Source organism: Microcaecilia unicolor, chromosome 7 (assembly GCF_901765095.1).
Source record: "Microcaecilia unicolor chromosome 7, aMicUni1.1, whole genome shotgun sequence".
Taxonomy (NCBI): Eukaryota; Metazoa; Chordata; class Amphibia; order Gymnophiona; family Siphonopidae; genus Microcaecilia; species Microcaecilia unicolor.
The window spans coordinates 252,141,947-252,166,321 of record NC_044037.1 but is presented as its reverse complement, the minus strand read 5'-3'; the positions used below and the strand labels follow the sequence as shown (position 1 = coordinate 252,166,321).

The following is a 24,375-nucleotide window of genomic DNA, read 5'->3' as shown; positions in this document are numbered from 1 at the left end:
GCTCTCTCTCATAGCTCCTCTGGAATGTCTCATGACATTTTTAGTCAAACCTTTTGCCCTCTGCCAGTAACCCCTCTTTCTTTGGCATGAATTCAATTTACCATTATTCTTGGTTGATACCCTTCAATCAGTTTCTAAATTATTTACCTGTCTACTCAGAAACAGTGTTGAAGACCTTATTGAAATCTAAGTACACCATACCAGTGTTCATATTTTTTTTTTCTGGGTCAGTTAGTCAGACTTCAAGATATTCCATTAGCTGTTCTTGTAATAGTGATTCTACTAACTTCCTCACACCTTAATGTAAGACTTCTCTTCAGTCTTGTGAACTATCTGTATATGATCTTCTTTCACTAATGTATCCAGAAACAGACTTGGCACCTGACTTTACTGTCTTAGCTCTTTATCCTCATTTTGTACTTTTGCTATCTTAAGGGTCTGTTTACTAAGCTGCACTGTAGGTGCGCTAACTTTTTATCGTGCACTAAAAATTAGTGAGTGCTAATGATAGAGACACCCATTATATTCCTATGGGTGTCTCTATTGTTAGCACGTGCTCGTTTTTAGCACAGGCTAAAAGGTTTGCACGCCTACAGCATGGCTTAGTAAACAGGGCCCTGAGCTTCTTGCCTCAGATTTATTGACCATCTCACTTATTAAGTGTTTGTATTAGACAGACGTACCTGGCACTGGCTGGCAGGAAAGAACAAGGAATTAATACAGATCAGTTTTTGGTCATCTGTGAAAACAGAATGCTTAAGTAAATTTTGCTATGAGTTGGGTTTCTACCAGGTATTTGTGACCTGGCTTGGCCACTGGAAACAAATTAGTGGTAAAATAACCCATCTTAAGAGAAGCCAATGTTGATAATTTCCCTCCTAAATCTTTGAGATAAATTATTTTTGGGTTGATTTTGCCTTTGTTGTACCCAAGGCAAGAAGATTCACACTAGACTACACACCTCGTAGATACATAAACACATTCTATAGTCTGAAAGTAGAACGGCATATTTTATAATAACAAGTGAGCAAACAAGCAGGATTCCATATGGGGAATTGAAGTGTGGAGGTGTTAGATCTCACAGAAAAGAAACTAGCTGGTTTTACTTGTTGGGCCAGATGAAGAAAAAGGTAAGAACTTTGGTAGGGTCTCTCATATCTTACTATGATGGAGCTTGAAGTTGAAAAAGGCGACGGTGAAAACCTAGAAGGATGGTTTCAGTGCATATGGAGAGGAATGGCCAGTAGAAAAAGGAGTGGATGATGCCCCTGAATAAGACTCTGGTGAGACCTCATTAGAATATTGTGTACAATTCTGGAGACCGCAATCTTCAAAAATATATAAACAGGATGGATTCAGTCTAGAGGGCAAATACTAAAATAGTAAGAGTGGTCTTTGGCATAAGTGTACAGGGAAAAACTTTGGAAGTATACTTTGGAAGAATGATGGGAGAGGGATACATGATAGACACATATAAATACTTATGCAGAATAAATGCATAGGAGGTGAGTCTCTTTCAATTGAAAGGAAGCTCTGGAACAAGGGGGCGTAGGATGAAGGTGAAAGGGGAGAGACTCAAAAGTAACCTGAGGAAATACTTCTTCATAGAAAGGGTGGTGAATTCATGGCATGGCCTCCCGGTGAAGTGGTGGAGATGAAAACAGTATCTGAAGTTCAAGACAGCTTGGGACAAGTGCATAGGATCTCGAAGGGAGTGATAGGGATAATGATGGATGGGCAGACTAGATAGACCATATGGTCTTTATCTGCCTAAAGTTTTCTCTGTTTTTAAGATTGTCTATCTGATTTGTATTATGTATGTTATATTTTAATTATGCATGTTTTATTATTCTCCACCAAGAATTTTGAGATTGTGAGGACTATAAATAACTAAAAATAAAAAATAAGTATGAAAGCTGAAGGATGGCTGAGAAAACTTTTGTCACCAAACTATCACTACTGTTACTACTTTTGCCTCTGAGGAACTGATTTGGTTTGAAAGATTCCTTCAAGCAGACTCCTTTAGAAAACAGGTAGCAGAGCAGAGAGGGAATGGCGAGTCTGATAAACATCCACAGAAACAAAGACTATCCCAACAAAATACTGTTTGATGCATTTAAGATGAAGAACTCCAGCAAAGTGGAAGGTGGAATTGGAATGCAAGATGACTGCTAGACACAGATAACCAAAGTCAATAGAATCTATACCCTGAGTGTATCTTCACTTAAACTGAAGAACCAGTATGCATCAATTGGAAGTGGAAGAGGAGAAACCAGCCAAAGAAAAGCAGGAACTGGAACTTGTAAACTCCTAATTTGCAGCTTCAGCAATCATTGGAGGTGATTTGAGAAGGATTATCTCCCATTTAAAAGGGTAAAAACCTGATTCACACATATAAATTGGCAGACAATCACCCATAGTAAGATAAATAAAGTCCTAGATATAGAGGTGGTCATTGAAGAAGCTGACCTGGTGGTCATAGTGACATAGTATATGGAAGACTGCTGCTTTCCTGGCCTATTCCTTTCTCTTCTACCAAAGAACAACTGAAGGAAAAGACAACATGATTCCCTCCTATCCTTTTGCCGTAGGTTTCCATAATGCTTAAAGCTGACCTCAACCTCTCTGGTTACTTTGTACCATGAAATGTACTAGCTAAGGTCTTTGGCATGCACTGCACACTAGCTATCATACATGTTAAGCAACCTTCATGTGTAAGTTAAGATTTAGTGCATAGGTTCCTCCATGTACTACATGTGTCCTAGTTGATATATTAGTCCCAGTATAAACTGTCTTGACCACAGTTATTTTTATAGCTGGATACACAAATTTCAAAGTACGATTTATATTTGTTTCTGAATGTACTACACATTTATAAAACTTTACAATAAAAGATTGGAAATGATACCTGGCTTGCAATGTCCCTGGCAGCCTTGGCACTCTGAATCGGAATAGCATCATATCTCAAGTCATGCCCTTTTCTCTTGGCTTCTTCCCAGGCTTGCTGATACAGTTTCTGTGAAGGACATACCAGTTTCATAAAGACAATGAAAGTAACCCTGCTAACTCTTTCTTTAATTATGACACTACTCAGTGGGCAATATCCATATAAATTTATTCAGATAAGACATCCATATGGATGGTTATTTTATAGCAGGGCACCTGGGCAGAAAAGATCTTTATAAATTAGGCTCCCTGAAAGCTCCCACATAAAGTTATGCCTGCTTTAAGATAGGAGTACCTTTCTGCATGTATGTGCCAGTAAGAATCAGTAACCATGCATTATTTTATAAAATACACAATATAAATAGCCAATCTGGTCCCTGCCCATGTGTATGGCACATAAAAGTAAATGCTATCATGTCAATAGTCAGCCTACAGCAGTCAGTACTTTTTTTAACACGGGCTGCCCTGGGGCTTTTTATATCTGGATGTCCAATGCCAAGCTGTACCCAGAGAGCAGTGCAGAATATCTGAGTATAATGCGGCTGTCGGACCCTTGTCCCAGTACCAGTTCAAATATCGCTAGTATCTGGATAACTTACCTGAATAAAGTCAGGACAGCTTTTTTGCTGTCACAATTTTATCTGGAGAGTTGACTAGTTAGAGGACTGAAAATTACCAGATAACTCCTGGCTATGCCCTGATTCCACCCCCAGACCACCCTGGCACTGCCCAGATTGCAACTAGTCAGATAATGCCTGGTTATACCCTGACTCCACCCCCAGATTGCCACGATATATGTTTTCTGAGTAAATTTTTTGGGGAAATACATGTGTCTACTTGAGCACACAATAGGGTAATTCTATGAGTCGTGCCTAATATTAAGCACCAAATACACATAAAGGTTACTAGCACTTACACAAATCATTGGTGCCAATAATTGGACCTTTAACATGCAATAGGTACCAGGGGCGTAGCCAGACTTTGGCGGGAAGGGGGGGTCCAGCAGCCCGAGGTGAGGGGGCACATAGGTTTTAGCGCGGCGATATCAACTAAGTATATTCTAGATATTGTGCTTAAATATAGGCACCACTTAAGAATATGCTTAGGCGTAAATTTATTCCACTCAGATTTTTCAGGTGCCATCTATAGAAATCTGGCCTTAGTGGAAATTGAAGTAAGAGTTAAGAATCAACTGCGCCTGACTTGACTCAATGACATCAGCAACAATTATTGTAGGGATTCATGCATAACTTTAAATATTAATACAACTAACTTCCCATTGGTTTCCTGAGATGAAGGTCTGAAGCATAATTTTGGATGGTACTTTTATCATTTGATAGACATATGGCCCTACTTTCAAAGAAAATTATTTCACGCTTAAGACATTTGAGATGAATTCAAAATAGTTTGAATGCCCTCAATTTAAACTATAATCCAGTCTTTATTTTAAATCAGATGGATTGTTGTAATCTACGTTATGCAGGTTGTAATAATCACTTTTGAGGAAATTGCAAATGTTACCACTACCCGGTAGTTAGGCTGGGTCTACTCAGCAGGAAAATATGATAGAGTGACTCCGTTGTTGATGAGAGCTCATTGGTTGCCTATCAAGCCAGAATAATGTTTACAATCTGTACAGTGGCGTTCTCAAGATTTTATATGGCTTTCCTCCACTGTATATGTTTTCACTGGTATCTCGTCCTACTGTCGAGATGCTGATTAAGTTAAGAGATCCTATGGTACTACATTTTCTGTCATCCAAGGATGTTAAGTTCTAAAATCTTCAAATCTTCCTTTACTTATTTTTTAGCAGTTTTGGGAATGGTTTACCCAGGATCTCAGATACTTGAATGCATGAAAACATGATTATTAAACAACATCTTGGTCAAGAAATTTGAGTTTCTTTTCTGTTGGAAGTTTATATTATATTGTAATTCTCTGGGCTATTCCCAGGCAAACAGTGATCAGATACCGCATACAGTTCAAGCTTCTCCTACTCACCTACAAATGCACTTGATCTGCAGCCCCTCCTTATCTCTCTACTCTCATCTCCACTTATGTCCCCACCCGTAACCTCCACTCTCTTGACAAATCCCTCCTTTCAGTACCCTTCTCCACCACCGCCAACTCTAGGCTTCGCCCTTTCTGCCTCGCTTCGCCCCATGCTTGGAACAAACTCCCTGAGCCCATACGCCGGGCCCCCTCCCTACCCATCTTCAAATCATTGCTCAAAGCCCACCTCTTCAATGTCGCCTTCGGCACCTAATCACTACACCTTTTCTCAGGAAATCTAAAGTACCCCAACTTGACATTTCATCCTTTAGATTGTAAGCTCTTCTGAGCAGGGACTGTCCTTATTGTTAATTTGTACAGCGCTGCGTAACCCTTGTAGCGCTCTAGAAATGTTAAGTAGTAAACAGTGTAATGTACAGAATCATGATGCTGTATAAGACATTGCAGCAATTGATTCTTCTGAGCCATTATCTGAATTTTAGTCCATGTTTCTGCTTGAATTCTACTTACGTTGCTGATGTTAACAGCGTTGACTTTAGACTGAAGCATTTGAGGAGTGTCAGCAGGAAGGGTGAAACGTACTTTCTCTTTATCCCAGGCTTCTCGATACAGAGGCTACAAGAATGAGACAAAAAAAATAGAAAGTCACTTGAAATTCTATTTCAGATGCTTTTCTGGCATATGATATATGCTTTTTTTTTTTTTAATTCTAGCACTTTGGATAAAAGAAATGTGCTATAAAAAGCAATATATAATATACAACACATCTTTGAATATAAGACCAATGAATGAGGTTTAAAAAAATACAAATCATCATGGACTTAAGAATATGAAATAAGACATAGAATTGAGAATGAAAAAAATTCTTAAACATATTAACTAGATATCAAATTAAGTAAAATCCACTGAATTACAATGAAGAGGGAACCTCAGGAAACTGGGGTCTCACCAGGTGATGGTAAACTGGTCTGTATCTGGGGGTGGCCTAGGGTGCGAAAAAGGAGTGGGGTGCAAAGGGAAGTAGTGGGTATGAATAGGGTAGAGAGAGCAGAAAGGGCCCTTTTTCACACAGCTTGATAAAAGGACCCCATCATTTTTTGCAAGTTTATGATAGTGGTAAGTAAGTAAATAAATGCATGATGTAGCACGTGGAGAAATTTGTTAATCTGTGTGTATTGTGTTTGTTTTAAATTGCTTATTTTTTATGCTGTGTATGTTTTATTGTGATCTGGCTAGGTTTTAGGTGGTCTATAAATGAATAAAATAACATAAAATAAATATTTTGGCATGATAAATGTATCAGTCTAACTCTATTGCAGCTTTTTTTTATGTCATTACACAAGGCAAGCTTACTTCACTGATTTGTTCAGCATTTGTCTTAGCCAGAAGAATAGCTGGTAGGTCAACAATGCTGGTGAATTTCAGTTTCTCTGGAGGCTGGCGATACAATCGCTCATTCAGGATCTCCTGAGCATTCTTCACTCTGTTCACTTCTATAGAGTCATTGGGCATCCAGCCACAGCCACGGATCCATTCCAGGTCAGACTTATACAGCACCTGCAAATATAAATGCAGAATGAGCGCGTGCTTTCATGAAAAATGAAAGCCAATACTGAAAATAATAGTCATTGGAATTTCTTTTTCTGAAAGCTTATATTATTTAGTGAAATTGGCACTTATGTTAAAGCAATATAAACCAACAAGCTCATGACTGATTTACCAAAGATTTCTCCCATTTTGGGGGCAATTCTATAAGTGGGCACCTCCTTTTTAGGTGCTCAGATCCCTTACTATAATGCCATTATATAATACCAGTGTAACCCAGTATTAGCACACTTTACATTTACATGCTCACAGTTACTTCAGCCATAGACCTGGCATAACTGTGGAAAGGACACACATAACTGACAGTGTTCTGTAAGTTACATGTGTCGGCAGCAGTGGCGTAGCTATGTGGGGCCACGGGGGCCTGGGCCCCCATAGATTTGGCCCTGGACCCCCCTGCCGGCGACCCTCTCGACCCCCCTCCCGCCGCCAAACCTCCCCCGCCGTCGACGTCACCTACCTTTGCTGGAGTGGGACCCCTAACCCCCGCCAGCTGAGGTCCTCTTCTTCCAGCGCAAGGCTTCATTCTGTTTCTGCGGACATCAGACTCACAGAAACAGAATGAAGCCTTGCGCAGGAAGAAGAGGGCTTCAGCTGGCGGGTTTGGGGTCCCCCGCCAGCAAAGGTAGGCGGCGGCGGCAGGGGAGGGTTAGAGGCAGGAGGGGGGCTTGAGAGGGTCACCGGCGGGGGGGGGGGGGGGGATCGAAGTTGTTGCTCTGGCAAAAAGGGGCATGGTTATAGGTGGGAAAATAGGCATTTCATGGGTGTTCCTAAATTTGCACACTTAGTTATAGAATATGGCCCTCTGTGCCTAAATCTATATGTCGGGATTAACACCGCATTTTCATTGGTGTAAATGGAGGTGCGTAGTTTTAGGCGCTGGCATATGGACTAAGCGTATTCTATATACCGTGCCTAAATTTAGGCACAGCTTATAGAATACGCTTATTTGGAAATGTTTTCCACATGGACTTTTAGGCGCCATATATAGAATCTCCCCCTAAGTGCTATTCTAATTATGGCGCCTAACTTTAAGCGTTGTTTATTTTGTATTCTGCTCAAACCTTTTTCAGTAGTAACTCAAGGTGAGTTACATTCAGGTACACTAGGTATTTCCCTGTCTCTGGAGGGTTCACAATCTAATTTTGTACCTAAGCTAATGAAGGGTTAAGGAGGTCTTTTACTAAAGATTAGCTTGAGTTATGTAAAGCAGGGCCCATTTTATTCCTATGGGCCATGCTGCAGATAACTCATGCTAATCTTTAGTAAAAGACCCCTAAGTGACTTGCCTAAGATCACAAGGAGCAGCGGTGGGCATTGTACCAGGCACCCCTGGATGTCGTCTGGTGCTCTAATCACTAGGCTACTCCAATAGTGCTTAGTGTGTGTGTGTGTGTGTGGGGGGGGGGGGGGGTTGACGCCAATTTTTCAGCACTATTTATAAAATTTGTTCCATAAATTACAGAGCACCTTGACATTGATGTTTATAAAATTTCAGTACAAAATAGTAAACGTGGAACAAATCATAAACCAAAATAACATGTTCAGCTGTTTTTACTCACATCGCTCTGCAAATCATAGGCCTTCCTTGCTTGGATGACATCATTCTGGTCTGGCAGACATATCCACTGATGCAAGTAGTTACGGTAGTCAATGTCGCTAACCAGTTTCTGACAAGTCTTGGCCAATACAATCCCCAACATGTCCACAGGGCTGCTGAATCTGGTCTTGGATTTCTCAAAATCTTTCTTGTACTCTCTCTCGCTCTGGATCTTGGCCAACATGAATGGCCACACTGACTTGGGATCATCCTCTAGAGTGCGGAATCCCACATGATGGCCTCTTTGCTTCTCATACGCTTGTTAGATTTATACTATTAAACATGTGAAGAAGAAATTTAGGGTTTCTGAAAATATTATTACTGTTTAAATGTGCATACAATTTAAAAATACAATTAAAATACTGTAAAGAAAAATTGAAAGAATTAACCACCATTGACCATAACTAGAAATTAATGAAGTAATTCCTGGAAAACATAAGAAATTGGTAGAGTATTTCTTCATTATTCAAGTTTAAGTTTATTCAAGTTTATTTAATAGCTTGATATAATCACCACAGAGTAGCAGGCCTTCTGGGTATTTACATATAATAACTAAAACTTAAAAGCAGAGCTGGCGCTAAACGGCAAAGAGTAAGCAAGATGAGGTGTATAACGGTGGGGTGGTATGAGTAGTTAAGTGTATATCTCTGTCATCATATCGTTGAAGTTAATTTTTATGTATATATTTTTTGTAGGGGGCAGTCCTTGAAACAGCCCTGATAAGGGCAAAACATGCATGTCAGGCAGTAACATCAACCCCTGGGTCCGATGTATTTTTTAAAATGAGTATTTGATAGTTAAAATTAAAATATGAAGAATAATGATAAAAGTAAAAACATTAGTAGTGTGAACCAATGAAGAAAGGTGTGCAGAATCCATTACCATTCAGTAAAATTGGTAATGTGCACAGCTGAGGTCACCAAGATATATAGATTGATGAAATGAAGGTGTGAACTACATTGATAGAAGGAAGAGAGAGAGTGGGAGCTGATATATCAATATGGATGCAGATAAATATGGGCCGCCCACAATTCAAAAAGCTGTTATACATTAGGCATGGCCCGTGTGCTAAAAGGTTTGCATGCCTACAGCGGGCTTGGTAAACAGGGCCCTTAGACTTACAAAGTTCCATAGGTTACTATGGGCTAATTTTCAAAAGAGAAAAACATCAAAAAAGTGGGCTAAATCTGCATTTGGGTGTTTTTCTCACAAAAAAATGACCAAATTGGTATTTTCAAAACCAATTTTTAGGCTTTTTCTATGAAGTCCGTCAGAAGTGAGTTCAAGTCACAAGGGGGCATGTTAAGGGCATGATATGGGCATTGCTAATTCATTTTTCTGCCATAATGGAACAAAACAAAAACATCCAGGGCTACAAGTTGGACGTTTTGGTCTAGATCTGTTTTATTAATGAATAAGCCACAAAAAAGTGCCCTAAATGACCAGATGACTACTGGACTTATGGAATCAAGAATGACCTCCCTTTACTCACTAACCCCCTCCCACCACCAAAAATGTGTTTAAAAACATTACTTGCTAGCCTGTATGCCAGCCTCAGATGTTATACTCAGGTCCATTAGAGCAGCATGTAGGTCCCTGGAGTAGTCTAGTGGTGGGTGCTGTGCACTGCAGACAGGTGGACCCAGGCCCATATCTCCCCCCTACCTGTTACACTTGTGATGGAAACTGTGAGCCCTCTAAAACTCAGCAGAAACCCACTGTACCCACATATAGGTGCCCCCTTCACCCATAAGGGCTATTGTACTGGTGTACAGTTGGGGTAGTGGTATGGGGGGGGGGGGAGTTGGGTGGGTTCAGCTGACAAGATAAGGGAGCAATGGTGAGATGTGTACCTGGGAGCGTTTATCTGAAGTCCACTGTAGTGCCCCCTAGGGTGCCCCATTGCTCGCCTGGGATGCCTATGTATCCAGTCTACTAAGAATGCTGGCTCCTCCTATATCCCAATGGCTTGATTTTGTGCGTTTTTCAATTGGATGTTTTTTTTTTTTCAAAAATGGACCAAAAAGATAAATGCACAGAGCACAATACATCTAGCAAATAGCCATTTAGAAAAAAAAAAAAAAAGAGACATTTTTCTGTTTTGAAAATGGCTATATTCCCCCAATTGAATTTTGATGTTTTTAGCAAAACGTCAAAGTGGGACTTAGACTTCATATCGAAAATGCCCCTCTATGTAACTTTGTAAGTTTAAGTACTGTGAAAATGAGCCCCATAGTAACATAGTAAATGATGGCAGATAAAGACCTGAACGATCCATCCAGCCTGCCCAACAGTCACATTTATTATCAATTCAAGATTAAATCACAAAGAATGTGAGATTATATACTTGATCATAGCCTTTCTTTGGTGTTGTCTGGGACATAGACCGTAGAACGTGTCCAAGGATGACCAACCATCCCAATGATGGGATGGTGTGTTGGTCATCTTCATTAAAAGGCAACTGGTTCTGATGCACATTTCACATAATTTATTAAGGTATATTAAGAACATAAGATCAGCCATACTGGGCCAGACCAATGGTCCATCTAGCCCAGTATCCTGCTTCCATCGGTGGCCAATTCAGGTCACAAGTACCTGGCAGAAACTGAGTTAGTACCAACATTTCATGCTATCAATCCCGGGGCAAGCAGTGGCTTCCCCCATGTCTATCTCAATAACAGACTATGGACTTTTCCTTTAGGAACTTGTCTGAACATTTTTAAACCCAGATGTGCTAACCGCTGTTACCACATCCTCCGGCAATGAGTTCCAGAGCTTAATTATTTTTAGAGTGAAAAAATATTTCCTATTTGTTTTAAAAGTATTTCTATGTAATTTCATCGAGTGTCCCCTGGTCTTTGTACTTTTTGAAAGAGTATCAGAAGAGTATCAGTGGTAACAGTTCATTTTATTTTTTGTCTATATTCTGATCAATATTTCTTTTTGTTGATATTCTTTATGATCAGAAGAATTTCTTGATTCCGCCTCTAAAGAATAATTTTGTTGCATACTGTTTAATTAGAGATGCGAGGAAGCGTGTGAGTGTCTATTTTACTGTCCATTAATTTCTAGGCTGTTCCTCTGTGGCATAATCTTTGAATATAGAATTAATGCACTTACATCACTTGCAATGTCTCTTGACTTCTTGGCAGTTTTGAAAGGAATTGCGTCCTCTCTCAGATCATATCCCACCTGCTTCATGTCTTCCCAACCTTGTTTGTACAGTTTCTGCAAAATGAGCATTTAAGTGAAAACATTGCCTTGGTAAACCTGAAGTCTAAACTTATTCTTGCCAAAAATAAAATGAATGTCTATATAAGGTCATATGAGATCAAAGCGTTTACATAGTTATCTACTTTTTAGAAAATTGTTCTCACGTTGCTAATGTTGACAGAATTGCTTTTTGCCAGCATTATCTCGGGAGTATCTGGCATGACGTGGATTGTTCTTTTATCAGCGTCCCAAGCTTCTCTATATAGTTGCTGTAGAAGTAAAAGAAATTAGTAAAATTTTGTGTGATCATTTTTATTAAGATTAAGAAAATTCAGACATGTTCAATTAGGTACATTTGTCAGCATAGAAGATGTACTACGTAACAATCTGAATACATCTCACATTCAAAGAAACTAGACAAACACAAATGCAGCATGCTCACTCTTATCAAATTCACAACTCTAATCCAAAGTGTGTGAGGAGGTGGGAGGGAATAGGTTTTTAACAGTTAAATATTTAGGGGCCCTTTTCTTAAGCTGTGTTAAACAGTGGCCAGCGCTGTGATTAGCGCGTGGGTTTTCCCACTGGGTGCAGCCACTTTAGTGTGGCAGTAAAAGTGGCCACATTTGTATATTTTTCTGTAATGGCCATGCACTAATTTCCCCATTAGCATATGATCATTACCGCGGGAGCCTTACCACCTATTTTGTAGGGGCTAAGGGCTTCTGCACTAATCATCTCCACCCATTGACATGCTTCCTGTGTTAAAAAATAAAAACTATATTTTAGTGCGGGATGAGCATGTGTTGAACGGCACACTACTGCGGGATGCCTCGATGCATCATGTGGCATTGCTTTTTGGCACCTGGTAGGCTTACTGAAAGGAGCCTCTTAGGGATTGATACTGAGCATGGTTTTAGCAGGCAGGGGCATGTATAGAGGGCCAGCAGTTCTGACCATGCTGACACAATCCAGCGTTGAATATCCGGGTGTAATGTAGCTCGCAGCCGTCAGCGGCTTTAAAACTGCTGACTGCCACAATCTTGATGTGAACAAAATGTCTATTTAAAGAGCACATAAAACGTTTAGGGCTCTGTTTACTAAGCCACACTAGCGGCTGCCGCACGGCATTGCCGACAGAGTCCATTCAAAGTGAACGGGCCGTGTCGACAATAGCGCACAGCCAGCCACGCTAGCGGCTTAGTAAACCCCAGCGTTAACTATTCCTTTTCATAAATTTCATTACTTTAAGATCCAAAACATCATCATATTTTATAAATAATAGAGAGATATTAGGCAATCATTTTCGGTGGGTCTTGCAGTAGAATTTGCATTAACTCTTAAGATAAAAAGCATCTTATCCTTTGTTGCCACTGACAGAATGCAATTTCATTTGCTTAATGGAGGGTGAGAAAACTTACCTTGCTCATCTGCAGTGCGTTGTTTTTAGCAAGAACCAATTCCAGTGTATCTGGGATAGGGGTGAATTTGAAGGTAGCTGGCGGTTGACGATAGATCTTTTCACTAAGGATTTCACCAGCCCTTTTTGCGTTTTCAACATCGAAAGAACCAATGGGAACCCAGCCAATCCCTTTCAGCCATTCCAAGTCGGATTTGTACACTGCCTACAAAAAGGAAGGCACCAATGATGTTATTGTGTTCTAATTGTGAAACCATAAGTAGAAACAATCTCTTCGACCTATCTGTACTCTTTTTGCATCTGTTTGTCTTTTTCTATGTTTAGTTTTTCATTTAATTTGATGCTGACACAAAAGGCGTTATATTAAATACCATGTTAAAGATAAACTCACATCACTCTGCAGCTCATAGGCTTTCTTTGCTTGGATGACATCATTCTGGTCTGGCAGACACGTCCACTGGTGCAAGTAATTACGGTAGTCAATGTCGCTGACCAGTTTCTGGCAGTTCTTGGCCAACAGAATTCCCAACATATCCACAGGGCTGCTGAATCTGGTCTTGGTTTTCTCAAAATCTTTCTTGTATACTCTGTCACTCTGGAGCTTGCCAACGTGTATAGCCCACACTGACTTGGGATCTTCTTCTAGGCTGCGGAATCCTATGTAGTGACCCAGCTGCTGCCGATAAGCTGCTTTGTATTTATACTGTAGAAAGACCCAGATTTTCTGTTATACATGAAGTTGTATATTTACATTGCACCTTGCAATTAAAGGAATTGCTGATATTGGTTTCCTTTTCATGAAATAAAAATAAGCCTATGGATAAACAATCTGCATATTCTGTCTGTAGTTTAAATAGTTATTTTAATAGCACTGGTAATAACTGCTTATTACCAACAGTTTACATACATAATTCAGTTACTAGAAGCTTTATACCAGTTTTTACTCATTCATCATTACAGGAAGTTACTAAGCTGTGGTAGAATATCTTATTTTACTGCAGTTTAATTAACTATGGGAGTCACTAAGCAGTGAGTAGTTCCTACAGCATATAAATAGTACATATTGCATTTGGTCTTAATTAATTTTTAAGCTGGGGCCACGTTGGATTCTAATGAGTTGAAGGAGGGCCACCAAATATTTTTCCATGTGGGGCCACAACACTGTTGACCACTGTGTGTCAATGACATCCATCCCCAGCAGCCCACCTTCAAATTTCATTGAGGGGTGTCCTTAAGGTTGTGAGCATTTCCAAATGCATTCTCTTTTGCTTATTGAGAAATGCCTTGTCCATCAAGCATGGGGCTCTTCCCCCATCCATTTTCCCCTGAGCCTGGGTACAGAGGCAGAGTATCAGGAAACCCCTCCTAGAAAGACCATGGGGGCTGACACAGATGTATCTGGGTGCCGCCATTGGCACCCAGGTCTTGAATTGAAGCACACTGGTATACTGCAGTCAACAGAGAAATACCCAGTGTACTTGAACGTAATTCACCTTGAGCTACTACTGAAAAATGTGTGAGCAAAATCTAAATAAATAATAATAATAACAACAACAACAACAACAACAAAAGGGTACGATGTCTTATTAGGCTCCCCAGAAGCACTAAGCCAATAAGGCATGGCACAATGATCCTGGGGGCATCCTAAAACGTCTTGAATGAACCTCTCCCCATCCCCAGGACCCACTGGGGCTGTTCCTGGTATCCAGTGGCTTGGGCAGGAGTTTTCCTTAGTCAAACCTGCCCATTCATGCTCTGACTGCAAAATGCCATTGATTGATCCTTGGTGCTAGGATCAAGCTGTCAGATAAGGGCATGTGTTAGCTGTCATGCCAGCATGCTAACAGCTACAGAGCTCATGCGCTGACAGTGCATGTTAGTTAAAGGGCCCCTAAAGTTCCAGTTAAAAAAGCGTGACTTCCATCGCGGCCGAGTTTGGAAGAAGCTTCTTCACTGACAATAATAGAATCCCACTGACAATAAATATTACTACAGCTAGTGGTAAGTTGCTAAAAAAAATGAATGTACTGATGAAAGAAAGAAAAGAAAAGAAACATGAGCCCCTTGCTGCCTGCTGTCACTGGTGTAGATCGTGCAGATGAAATGGCAGTATTTTTCTGTACAGTAACTACAAGTATGAGACATATCAGGAATGCAAAGGTTTACCACACTTTAGTAAAAAGACTCCTTACACTGCTAACTTCAAGAGGAAGCTTGCATTAAGGGCCAGTTTCTATATATGGTGCTGAAAAAAACACGTGTAGCGCAATTCTATAAACCTTGCCTAAAGTTAGGTATGGTTTATAGAATATGCGTAATGCCCATCCATGCAACTACAATTTAGGTGTGACCATTTATGCCAACTAAAACCTGGCATAAATGCCTGCGCCTAACGTAGGAGCGGATTGGGCATATTCTATAACAGTGGGCGTAATTTTTAGGAATACCCCTGACCTGCCCATGCCCCTCCCATGGCCACACCCTCTTTTGAGATTCTACACTCACCAATTTACAGAATACGCAATATACTCAGAGAGTTGCTCACGTAAATTCTAATTAGTGCCAATTACTGATGATAACTGTTTGTTATTGGCCAATTATCGGTGCTGACTGGCTTGTTAATCAATTAAGTTGTGCATGCAGTTTGGCTACACTGCCAAATTTGCCCACACACCCTTAGTTGCCATATACAGAATCTGGGCCTAACTGCCTCAGCAAGCCAGCATTCAAATCAAGCTTTAAATTGAAAGAAAATCTGCAAAGCATCAACTATAGACCAGAGCTTCTTAACCTTTTATGGTTCCCAGACCCCTTTAACTGATCATTGAAATCCTCATACACTCTTCCTAAACCATGGGTCCAATAGGCAGTTACATATGTCACTGTTAGCTGCTAAAGTGCTAACTGCCAGGGGCGTAGCCAGACCTCGGCAGGGGGGGGGGGGGGGGGGGTCCAGAGCTCAAAGTGGGGGGGCACATTTTAGCCTGCCTCCCCAGCCACTGCCCCTCCTCTGCCACTTCTGACCCCTCCCACCGCTGCTGCTGCTTCCGACTGCCGCCGCCGCTTCCGACTTCCCCCTCCCTGCCGCTGCTGCAAGGTACCTGAAGCATTTATCTGTCCTGCGTTGGTCTTGCACTTGCTTCTTCTCCTGTTTTCAGCACGCCGTGCACTGCACGCTCGTTTTAATGAAACTGAGCATGCACTAGCATGCTCAGTTTCATTAAAACAATAGCATACATGGCACGACTGGAAACAGGAGACGAGGCAAGTGCGATACCAGCGCGGGACAGATAAACACTTCAGCTGGTGGGGGTTGGGGTCAGAGACCCCCGCCAACCAAACTGGGGGCCCCAGAGCCAATTTGGGGGCCCAGGCCCCCATGGCCACGCCACTGCTGCCAACAGTTATACTACCAATAAATGTTGTAATAACTGCTTTCACTCTCTGTAGAAGGTTTCAATAACTTGCTTCAGATTTCAAAACTTTTCTCCACACCCCACTTGACCACTTCCTGCACCCCTTGGAGGGCAGGCACCACTGGTTAAGAACCCCTGCTATAAACATTTGGAAAGAGAGATAACAAACATTTTCAAACACCATGCTACAAACATTGCGGGGGGAAGTTATCAACATGGGCTACCGTGAAAATGTTTTATTTTATTGTTAAGCCCAGTTATTGGTAAACAGGTCTCAATGCACAAAATGGGACCTCTGCCAAAATAGCAAAAGTTAGTGGTAAAATAAAGGGGCCCTTTTACTAAGTCGAGTAAGACTCTATGCACACCCAACACATGCCAAAATGAAGTTATCACATGGCTACCGCGTGGCTCTTGTGGTAATTTCATTTTTGCCACATGGCTGATAAGCGTGGCCAAAAAACAATTGGCATTTGGTGCGCGTAGGTCATTACCACCCGGTTACCGCGTGAGACTTTTTACACGGCTAGCGATAAGGTCACAGGCCCAAGATAGACGTGCGGCAATTTTGATTTTGCCGCACGTCCATTTCCGGCAAAAATTTTAAAAAGGCATTTTTTTACAGGTTCGCTGAAAAATGATTCTGCGTGCGCCCAAAACCTGCGCCTACACTACCGCAAGCCATCTTTCAGCGCGCCTTAATAAAAGGACCCCAAAATGTCTTAATGGTAGCCCCTGAATCTTGAAAGCCTCAGGTAAAAATTACTTACATCACTTGCAATGTCTCTGGATGACTTAGCAGCCTGGATTGGGATGGCATCAATTCGCAAGTCATAGCCTTTCTGCCTTGCTTCCTCCAAAGAATGTTTGTATATTTTCTATAATGGTGTAAGCATATTTTGCCTCTGTTAATCTATCATTTTGTATATCTTTTACATCACATTAACAGATGAAATTACAATTTCTGGACCAAGAATGCATTAGTAAAACTTCCATAAACACTCTTCCAGCCTCCCTTCCCCATGCACACATGTCTAGCTGTCACTAACAGTAACAGCCTATAAGCATCAATGACTGCACCATGCAGCCTCATAGTAGACAACTCATAGGTATTAGTCTCGAGGATACGTTTTTTCTTTCTTGTGCATCAAGCAAAATTACTACATTCTATCATACTACTATATTGACCAAATTCAAATTATATTTCTCATATATTTTAATAGGACACCATTTTTCCTCTTATTGGAAGGATTTATGCAGTACAATTTTTTTTATATTAAATTTGTATCTTCTCAAATATAACTTTAGCCATTCTTCATTTATTACTTACGTCACTGAAGTTAAGTCGATTTATTTTTGCTTGCAAGATTTCTGGAGTGTCGGGCATGACGTGAATTGTTCTCTTGTCATTTTCCCATGCTTCAGTGTACAAGTGCTAAGAAAGGAAAAGTGACTCAATTATTTCCTTGGGGGTAAAAAGAAAACGTTTTAAACATCAGCCAATAAAAACAGCAACACAAGATAAGCAACACAAAGGAGAATGAAGCTTTCTTTGACGCGATGCATGTTCTACAGCAAGCGCTAGTAGTAAATTTGAGAGACTGAGATCATACTGCATGTACTCTGGCTTTGGAATGAGGTTCATTCCTGTCACGGTGTGAACAAAAATAACTCATTTGGAAAACTGCCCTCAATGGAGAAAATAAGAAAGTTATAAGAAAATTAAGGGGCCTTTTTACTAAGCTGTGTTAAGTGCTAACGCGCTCTTAACGCAGCACAAATGGATGCACTGAGGTGTCTTGTGGTAACTTTGAAATCTGTGTATGCTAACTCCGTGCTATAACATTTTAAAAATCTTTTTTTGGAGGGGAAGGGTTGTGTTGGGAGGATAGTGGGCATGTGCTAACCAGTTAGTGCATCTACTTTACCACATGCTAACTGATTAGTGCATGAATACTGCATGAGCCCTTATTGCACATGAAATGGGCGGTAGTAAGAGCCCATGCAGTAATTTTAAACAATGGTCACACACTAATGGCAACATTAGCACATGGCCATTAATGCAAAAAAAAAAAAGAGAAAAAAGGCATTTTTACGGCTGCAGTATGAATGGCCTTAGCATGTGGGAAAGATCCATGTAAGAGTGTGTAAGACCACTTATTACCAAAACTTAATAAAAGGACCCCTATAAGATCTGTTAAGAACACAAGGCAGGCCACTGAGGTGACCTCTCATTGTACATGGATAAGCAGCAAGGCCCACAACATGTCTCTCAAGCGCAACATTAATGTAAGAAGAACACAATCTGTGGATAATTTCTGTGCCAAAACAAGGAGTGGGAACTGGATCAGGCTCTTTTTTTTTTTTACATTTGTACCCCACGCTTTCCCACTCATGGCAGGCTCAATGCGGCTTACATATTGTATACAGGTACTTATTTGTACCTGGGGCAATGGAGGGTTAAGTGACTTGCCCAGAGTCACAAGGAGCTGCCTGTGCCTGAAGTGGGAATTGAACTCAGTTCCTCAGGACCAAAGTCCACCACCCTAACCACTAGGCCACTCCTCCACTGTTGCTACTATTTGAGATTCTACATGGAATGTTGCTATTCCACTAGCAACATTCCAGGTAGAAGTCGGCCCTTGCGGATCAGCAATGTGGCAGCGCAGGCTTCTGTTTCTGTGAGTCTGACATGCGTGCAGGACGTCAGACTCACAGAAACAGAAGCCTGCGCAGCCTTCTACATGGAATGTTGCTAGTGGAATAGCAACATTCCATGTAGAATCTCCAATAGTATCTATTTTATTATTGTTACTTTTGTACCCTGCGCTTTCCCACTCATGGCAGGCTCAACGCGGCTTACATGGGGCAATGGAGGGTTAAGTGACTTGCCCAGAGTCACAAGGAGCTGCCTGTGCCTGAAGTGAGAATCAAACTCAGTTCCTCAATTCCCCAGGACCAAAGTCCACCACCCTAACCATTAGGCCACTCCTCCACTCTTCAAAACAGGCTCAGGACTCTCAATGTGAAATTAAAGACGCATATTTAAGATGACTCGACACAGTACTATGTTTCGGCACACAAGTGCCTGCCTCAGGAGTCTTGATGCTTATACTTGACAATCACATCTATCCTTGGTTGTACGTCTTGCAAAATAAACATAAGCTGGTCTTTAAAAAGACCGTTGATGAGTGAAAAAGAAAGTATGTATAGCATGTGAAATGCTGCCGTTATGTTGAAAAAAAAAAAAGGCTGAAGCTATGGAATGCTTATGGCTTCCTAATACCTTTTTTCATAGTTTGTCTCACTCAAAAAAAACTGAGGTGTCTTTCTAAAGCACTTCCGAAGAGTTCAGTCACTTGCTAACAAGGTCAGGACTCACCTTGTTCATCGTTTCTGCATTAATCTTGGCCTGCTGCAACTCAAGAGAATCTGTCACGCTGGTAAATTTAACTGTCGATGGATGCTGACGGTAAGTCTTTTCACTCAAAATCTCTCCAGCTCTCTTGTTTTTCACATCATCCAGAGAACCAATCGGTACCCAACCAATACCTTTCAGCCAATGAAGATCTGATTTATACAAATTCTGTTAACAGAAAGAACAATGTTACTACTTTATCAGAAGCAGCCCGACACATTTTTATTCAGGCAGGTGTTTCTCGAGTACAGCAATGTATAGACTGTGAGACTGTTTATGCAGAAGTATGATTTGCTGTCGATGGGCGTTGGATTGCAATGATATGGGAAATGCTAACAACATATCCTATGTTATTGCATATGGCTATTAAATGAAAATAAACAGAAAAAAACACCAAAATTAATGTTTTATTATTTACTCTTGCAAGAGAGTGCACATTATTTGCAAAGAGGGCACCCATTGCGCATCTGCAAACTATCACACATGAGCAAACCACTGTGCACGTGTGCAGAGTGCTCACACTTTCAGAAAGTGTGCGCCCTCAAAAGTGTGCATACTCAATAGGCTCGAAACTCAGACTGTGGGAGTTAGCCCAGCTAACTACCGTGATCAGCGTTGAGCCCAGATATTCAATGACCGGCACTGAATATCCAGTTTATTTCTGGCTGGTTCAAACTTAACCAGCCAGGCTGATATTTAGCACTAGCCAGTTAAGTTTGAACTGGCCATAGATAGGCCTGGTATACATGCGGCAAAATATGGCTGCCAAACTTAGCCGGCAGTGTGCTGAAAATCAGCGGCTAGTCGGTTACATCGTGCTAACCGTAAATTTTCAGCAGGTCATGGTCGCAGATAGCTGGTTATGGGGGATTTAACCGGCCGGGTGTCGATCCTGGCCTGTTAAATGTTTGAATATCGGTTGCGGGTGGGGGAATGATTTCACTGCTGTGATGAAAAATGGTCAAAAGAAACAGAATATAATGAAGATTCCCAGAAACAAAACAGGAAATGATACGAAACAAAAATTAGATTTACTGTACCATAAGAGACATGAAAGGCTTATAAGGGAAACATTACTTGTTGATTTACTGTTTTTAGTGTTATAATTTTAAAGTTGGCAGTTTTATCACCTTACTCTGTGATTTTATTTATTGAGTTGATTTTTTTTATTGTGTATGTAGGTTTTAACCCACTTAGATTTTTAAATAAAGAGGGCTTTACATTTTTAAAAGAAGACAGTAATTTACCTTAAAGAAAATATGTATTAAAACAACTTCTAAGTAGTGCTAAGGAGGGGTTCATAGATGTGGGAGGCAGTTTGGTTAAAACGTACTGATCTAAGAAAACTGAGCTTCTGCTCTAAAGAAACTTCACTGAGATGCACAAAAAATCCCCGGATTCTATATATGGTGTCCAAATTTCCCTGCCCAAGTTTGACGCCTATGTTTACTAAGGTGCGCTATAGGCGTATTAGTGTTTTTAACATGCATAAATGGTTTCTGTACATTAACGCTAATGCGCCCATAGAAATGTATAGGGGTGTTAGCGTTTAATGCTCCTTAACTTTAAAGGCACGTTAGAAACGCTAACACACCTTAGTAAACATACCCCAGAGTGCACTGCCAAGGTGTGTGCCCAAATTAATTGGCTAATGAGCTGTTAACCATCATTAATTAGGTGCAATCAATTATTGATGTTACTTGGCACTCATTAATATTTTCACGCGCATCAAGCTAAGCGTTATTCTATAAGGAGGTCTTTTACAAAAGTGTGCTAGTGCGTTTTTAGCACGTGCTGTGTAGAAGCCCATAATATTCCTATGGGTGTCTACACAGTTACTGTGTGCTAATTTTAAGCATTTGCTAAAAACACTAGCACACCTTTGTAAAAGGAGCCCTAAGGCAGAGCACCTAACTCCCAATGTGTATCTCAAAAGAGGGTGTGGCATTGGAGGGGCTGGGTCATGTCAAGGGCATTCCAAAAAGTTATGTGCGTAGTTATAGAATACTGAGTCAGCGTGCTTAACTTGGGTGCCAGCATTTACACCAGGTTTCAGCAGGTGTACGCCTGGCACCTAAAGTTAGGTGCAGGCATGTGCTCTTTATAGAATTGTGCTTAGTGCCGATTTTTTTTCAGGTGCCGAATTTTGAGCACTATTTGTAGAATTCCCTCCAAAGCTTTTCAGTCTTATCAAGCCCAGAAACAGCATGTGAAAGAAAAAAAAAACAAATTTTAAAAACAGAACCCTACAAGTTATGTATGAATTAATTTCTATGGATGTTCAAAATGCTGGAAAGGTGTGAGAACTCTTGTAGTGCCTTTACTTTCTTTTTCCACTTTTGAACAGCTCAACTTTATAGGTTATAAACCAGGGCCACAGAGAGGTGGGGGGCAAAGTTCCCTGGGTCCAGTCTCCAAGGGGGGCCCGGCGCCAGGGTCTGTCTCTCTCCTGCTCCTGTTGGGACCCGGGTGATTGCATTAATGCGATAACCCGATTCCAGCACGCAAGAGCAGGAGAGAGACAGACCCTGGTGCCGGGCCCCCCTTGGAGGCCAGGGAGGAGCAAACGCATTGATGCAGGAAGGTAGGAGGTGGTGGAGGCCTGAGTGAGCGAGAGAGTGAAGGGCAGTGGAGGCGGCATCTGTGTCCCAAGTGAGGGAGGGGGGCGGTGGCTGTGGCGCCCTGCCCTGACCCAGCTTGGTCTCTCGGCGGCCCTGTTATAAACTAGAGGTCCTTATTCTCAGAGGAATTTTTCCCATTCTGTGTCTGTAGGCTAGCATAATATTCTTTCAAAAGTACAGGTAATAAACTGAAATAAATAAACAAAATAATAAACCATGATATAACTAGTCCACTTATCTTGGATTTTTTTAAACTCAGCTAATTATTTTAAAATACTACAATACTGATGTTCTCAGATGACTTGGAAGAGTAGCTATTACTTTGAAAAACTGCATTCTTCTGTTTAAAGTATAAATCAGGACAGAGACACAAAACAATCTATGGGCAATCTGTCTGGTCTATTTAAATGTAAGGATGGAAGTTGTACTGCTCAGTAGTTTAAGGAAAACTTACATCGCTCTGTAGTTCATAAGCTTTTCTTGCATGAATAACATCATTCTGATCTGGCAGACAGGTCCATTGGTGTAGAGGATGTTTATAATCAATATCGCTAACCAATGTTTGACATTTCTTGGCCAACAAAATTCCCAGCATATCCACAGGAGTATTAAATTTGGTTTTCCATCTCTCAAATTCTTTCTTGTACTCTCTTTCACTCTGCATCTTGGCAACCTTAGCTGCCAGCACGGCCCTGGGATCATCTTCAAGACAGCGGAATCCAATATGGTGGCCCACTTGCTTGCGATAAGCAGTTTTGTATAAGTACTAGAATGTATAAAAAGGCAATATGCGATTATCCATAGATTTCATGTATTTATTACTTTTGGTTTTATTCGCTAAACATATGTTTCATTTTTATAGACGTTTTCAAATTTATGGTGGTAATTTTAGAAAGGATTTCTTGTGTATAAGGGCCTTTTTTTTTCAACACGTAAAAAGCATTTCTAGAATTACCCTGAGGAATAAAAGTACACAGGTTGACAAGAAGGCATGTCATTTTTTCTAACTTTTCTATAGATATGCTCTGGGGCAGAATTTGGGTAGAATGCGGGCAGAGTCCCAACTTACGCATATTTTTAAAATAAAGTATTACGTACTTTACACCTCAACATTTATGCCTGCTTCTGAGCAGGCCTAAATGTCTTCAGCTTCAATCTAGTCACAGTTTCTGTTGCTATGCTCCTAGTAATTTATAGATATATAGGTGGTAATATTCAAATGGCAGTGGTCAGTGTTTTATAAATGCTGACCTCCACTGAAATCATGATATTCAATGCCAGGCCATGTCTGGTATTCAGCCCTTAACCGGATAAATTAAACTGGACAAAGACTGGACTGTTATTTAAGCAGTCCCATTTATCCGGTTAAATGCCAACTCTACCCTGACTGTGCCCCTGGACCACTCTCATAATAGCCGGTTTTGGCTTTAGTGGTTAGAGGGGATATTCAGCGACACTATTTGGGTAAGTGGTGCTGAATATTCCCTCAGGGCCCAGTCAGCATGAGTTAACCTCAGAAGAGCCTCCTCTAACCCGTTAACTCAGGGGGTCTTTTACGAAGCGATGGTAAGCCCAACACGGGCTTACCGTTCACTAAACCAGAAGTACTGCCGGGCTACCCGTAGCAAACCGGTGGTAGTTCCCACCCCCAGCAAGCACCATTTCCGGCGCTAAAAAATATTTTTATCTCTGTAGCGCCGGTGTTTACCCAGCAGTAATCGGACAGTGCTGTGAGCCTTTACCACCACCTCAATAGGTGGCGGTGTTTCCCCCCAAAATTGCCATGCAGCACGTGCTTCACTTGCCGCATGGCCATTTCTTTTACCTGCTGTGGTAAAAAGGGGGCTTCACCGCACATCAAAAGCATGTGCTGATGCCAGCGCAGGCCCCCTTTTGCCGCAGCTTAGCAAAGGGACCCCTCATTTTGAATATCAACTCCATAAGTGCTAATGGGTCTTTACAAAATAGGATGCATATAGGCATCTACTTGATCTTCACACATAGGTGATCAGATATAAAATTATCCTCCATAAGTACAAAATTGAAGATCTCAAATTATTCATTTATTTATAAAAATTGCGACACGCTCCACTACAAAGTACTCATAATGAGGTACAGAAATA

General features: G+C 41.0%; 1 protein-coding gene across 1 annotated transcript in view; it reads right to left on the bottom strand.

The window, feature by feature from the left end:
• NEB (nebulin) overlaps window positions 1–24,375 on the bottom strand; it is a 424,680-nt gene that overhangs the window by 184,853 nt on the left and 215,452 nt on the right. The window contains 13 exon segments of the mRNA XM_030209286.1: window positions 2,909–3,016; window positions 5,470–5,574; window positions 6,313–6,516; window positions 8,127–8,428; window positions 11,085–11,090; window positions 11,281–11,392; window positions 11,542–11,646; window positions 12,799–13,002; window positions 13,189–13,500; window positions 16,984–17,091; window positions 17,544–17,648; window positions 19,596–19,799; window positions 22,707–23,018. Of these exon segments, the coding sequence (XP_030065146.1) occupies window positions 2,909–3,016; window positions 5,470–5,574; window positions 6,313–6,516; window positions 8,127–8,428; window positions 11,085–11,090; window positions 11,281–11,392; window positions 11,542–11,646; window positions 12,799–13,002; window positions 13,189–13,500; window positions 16,984–17,091; window positions 17,544–17,648; window positions 19,596–19,799; window positions 22,707–23,018 (2,187 nt within the window).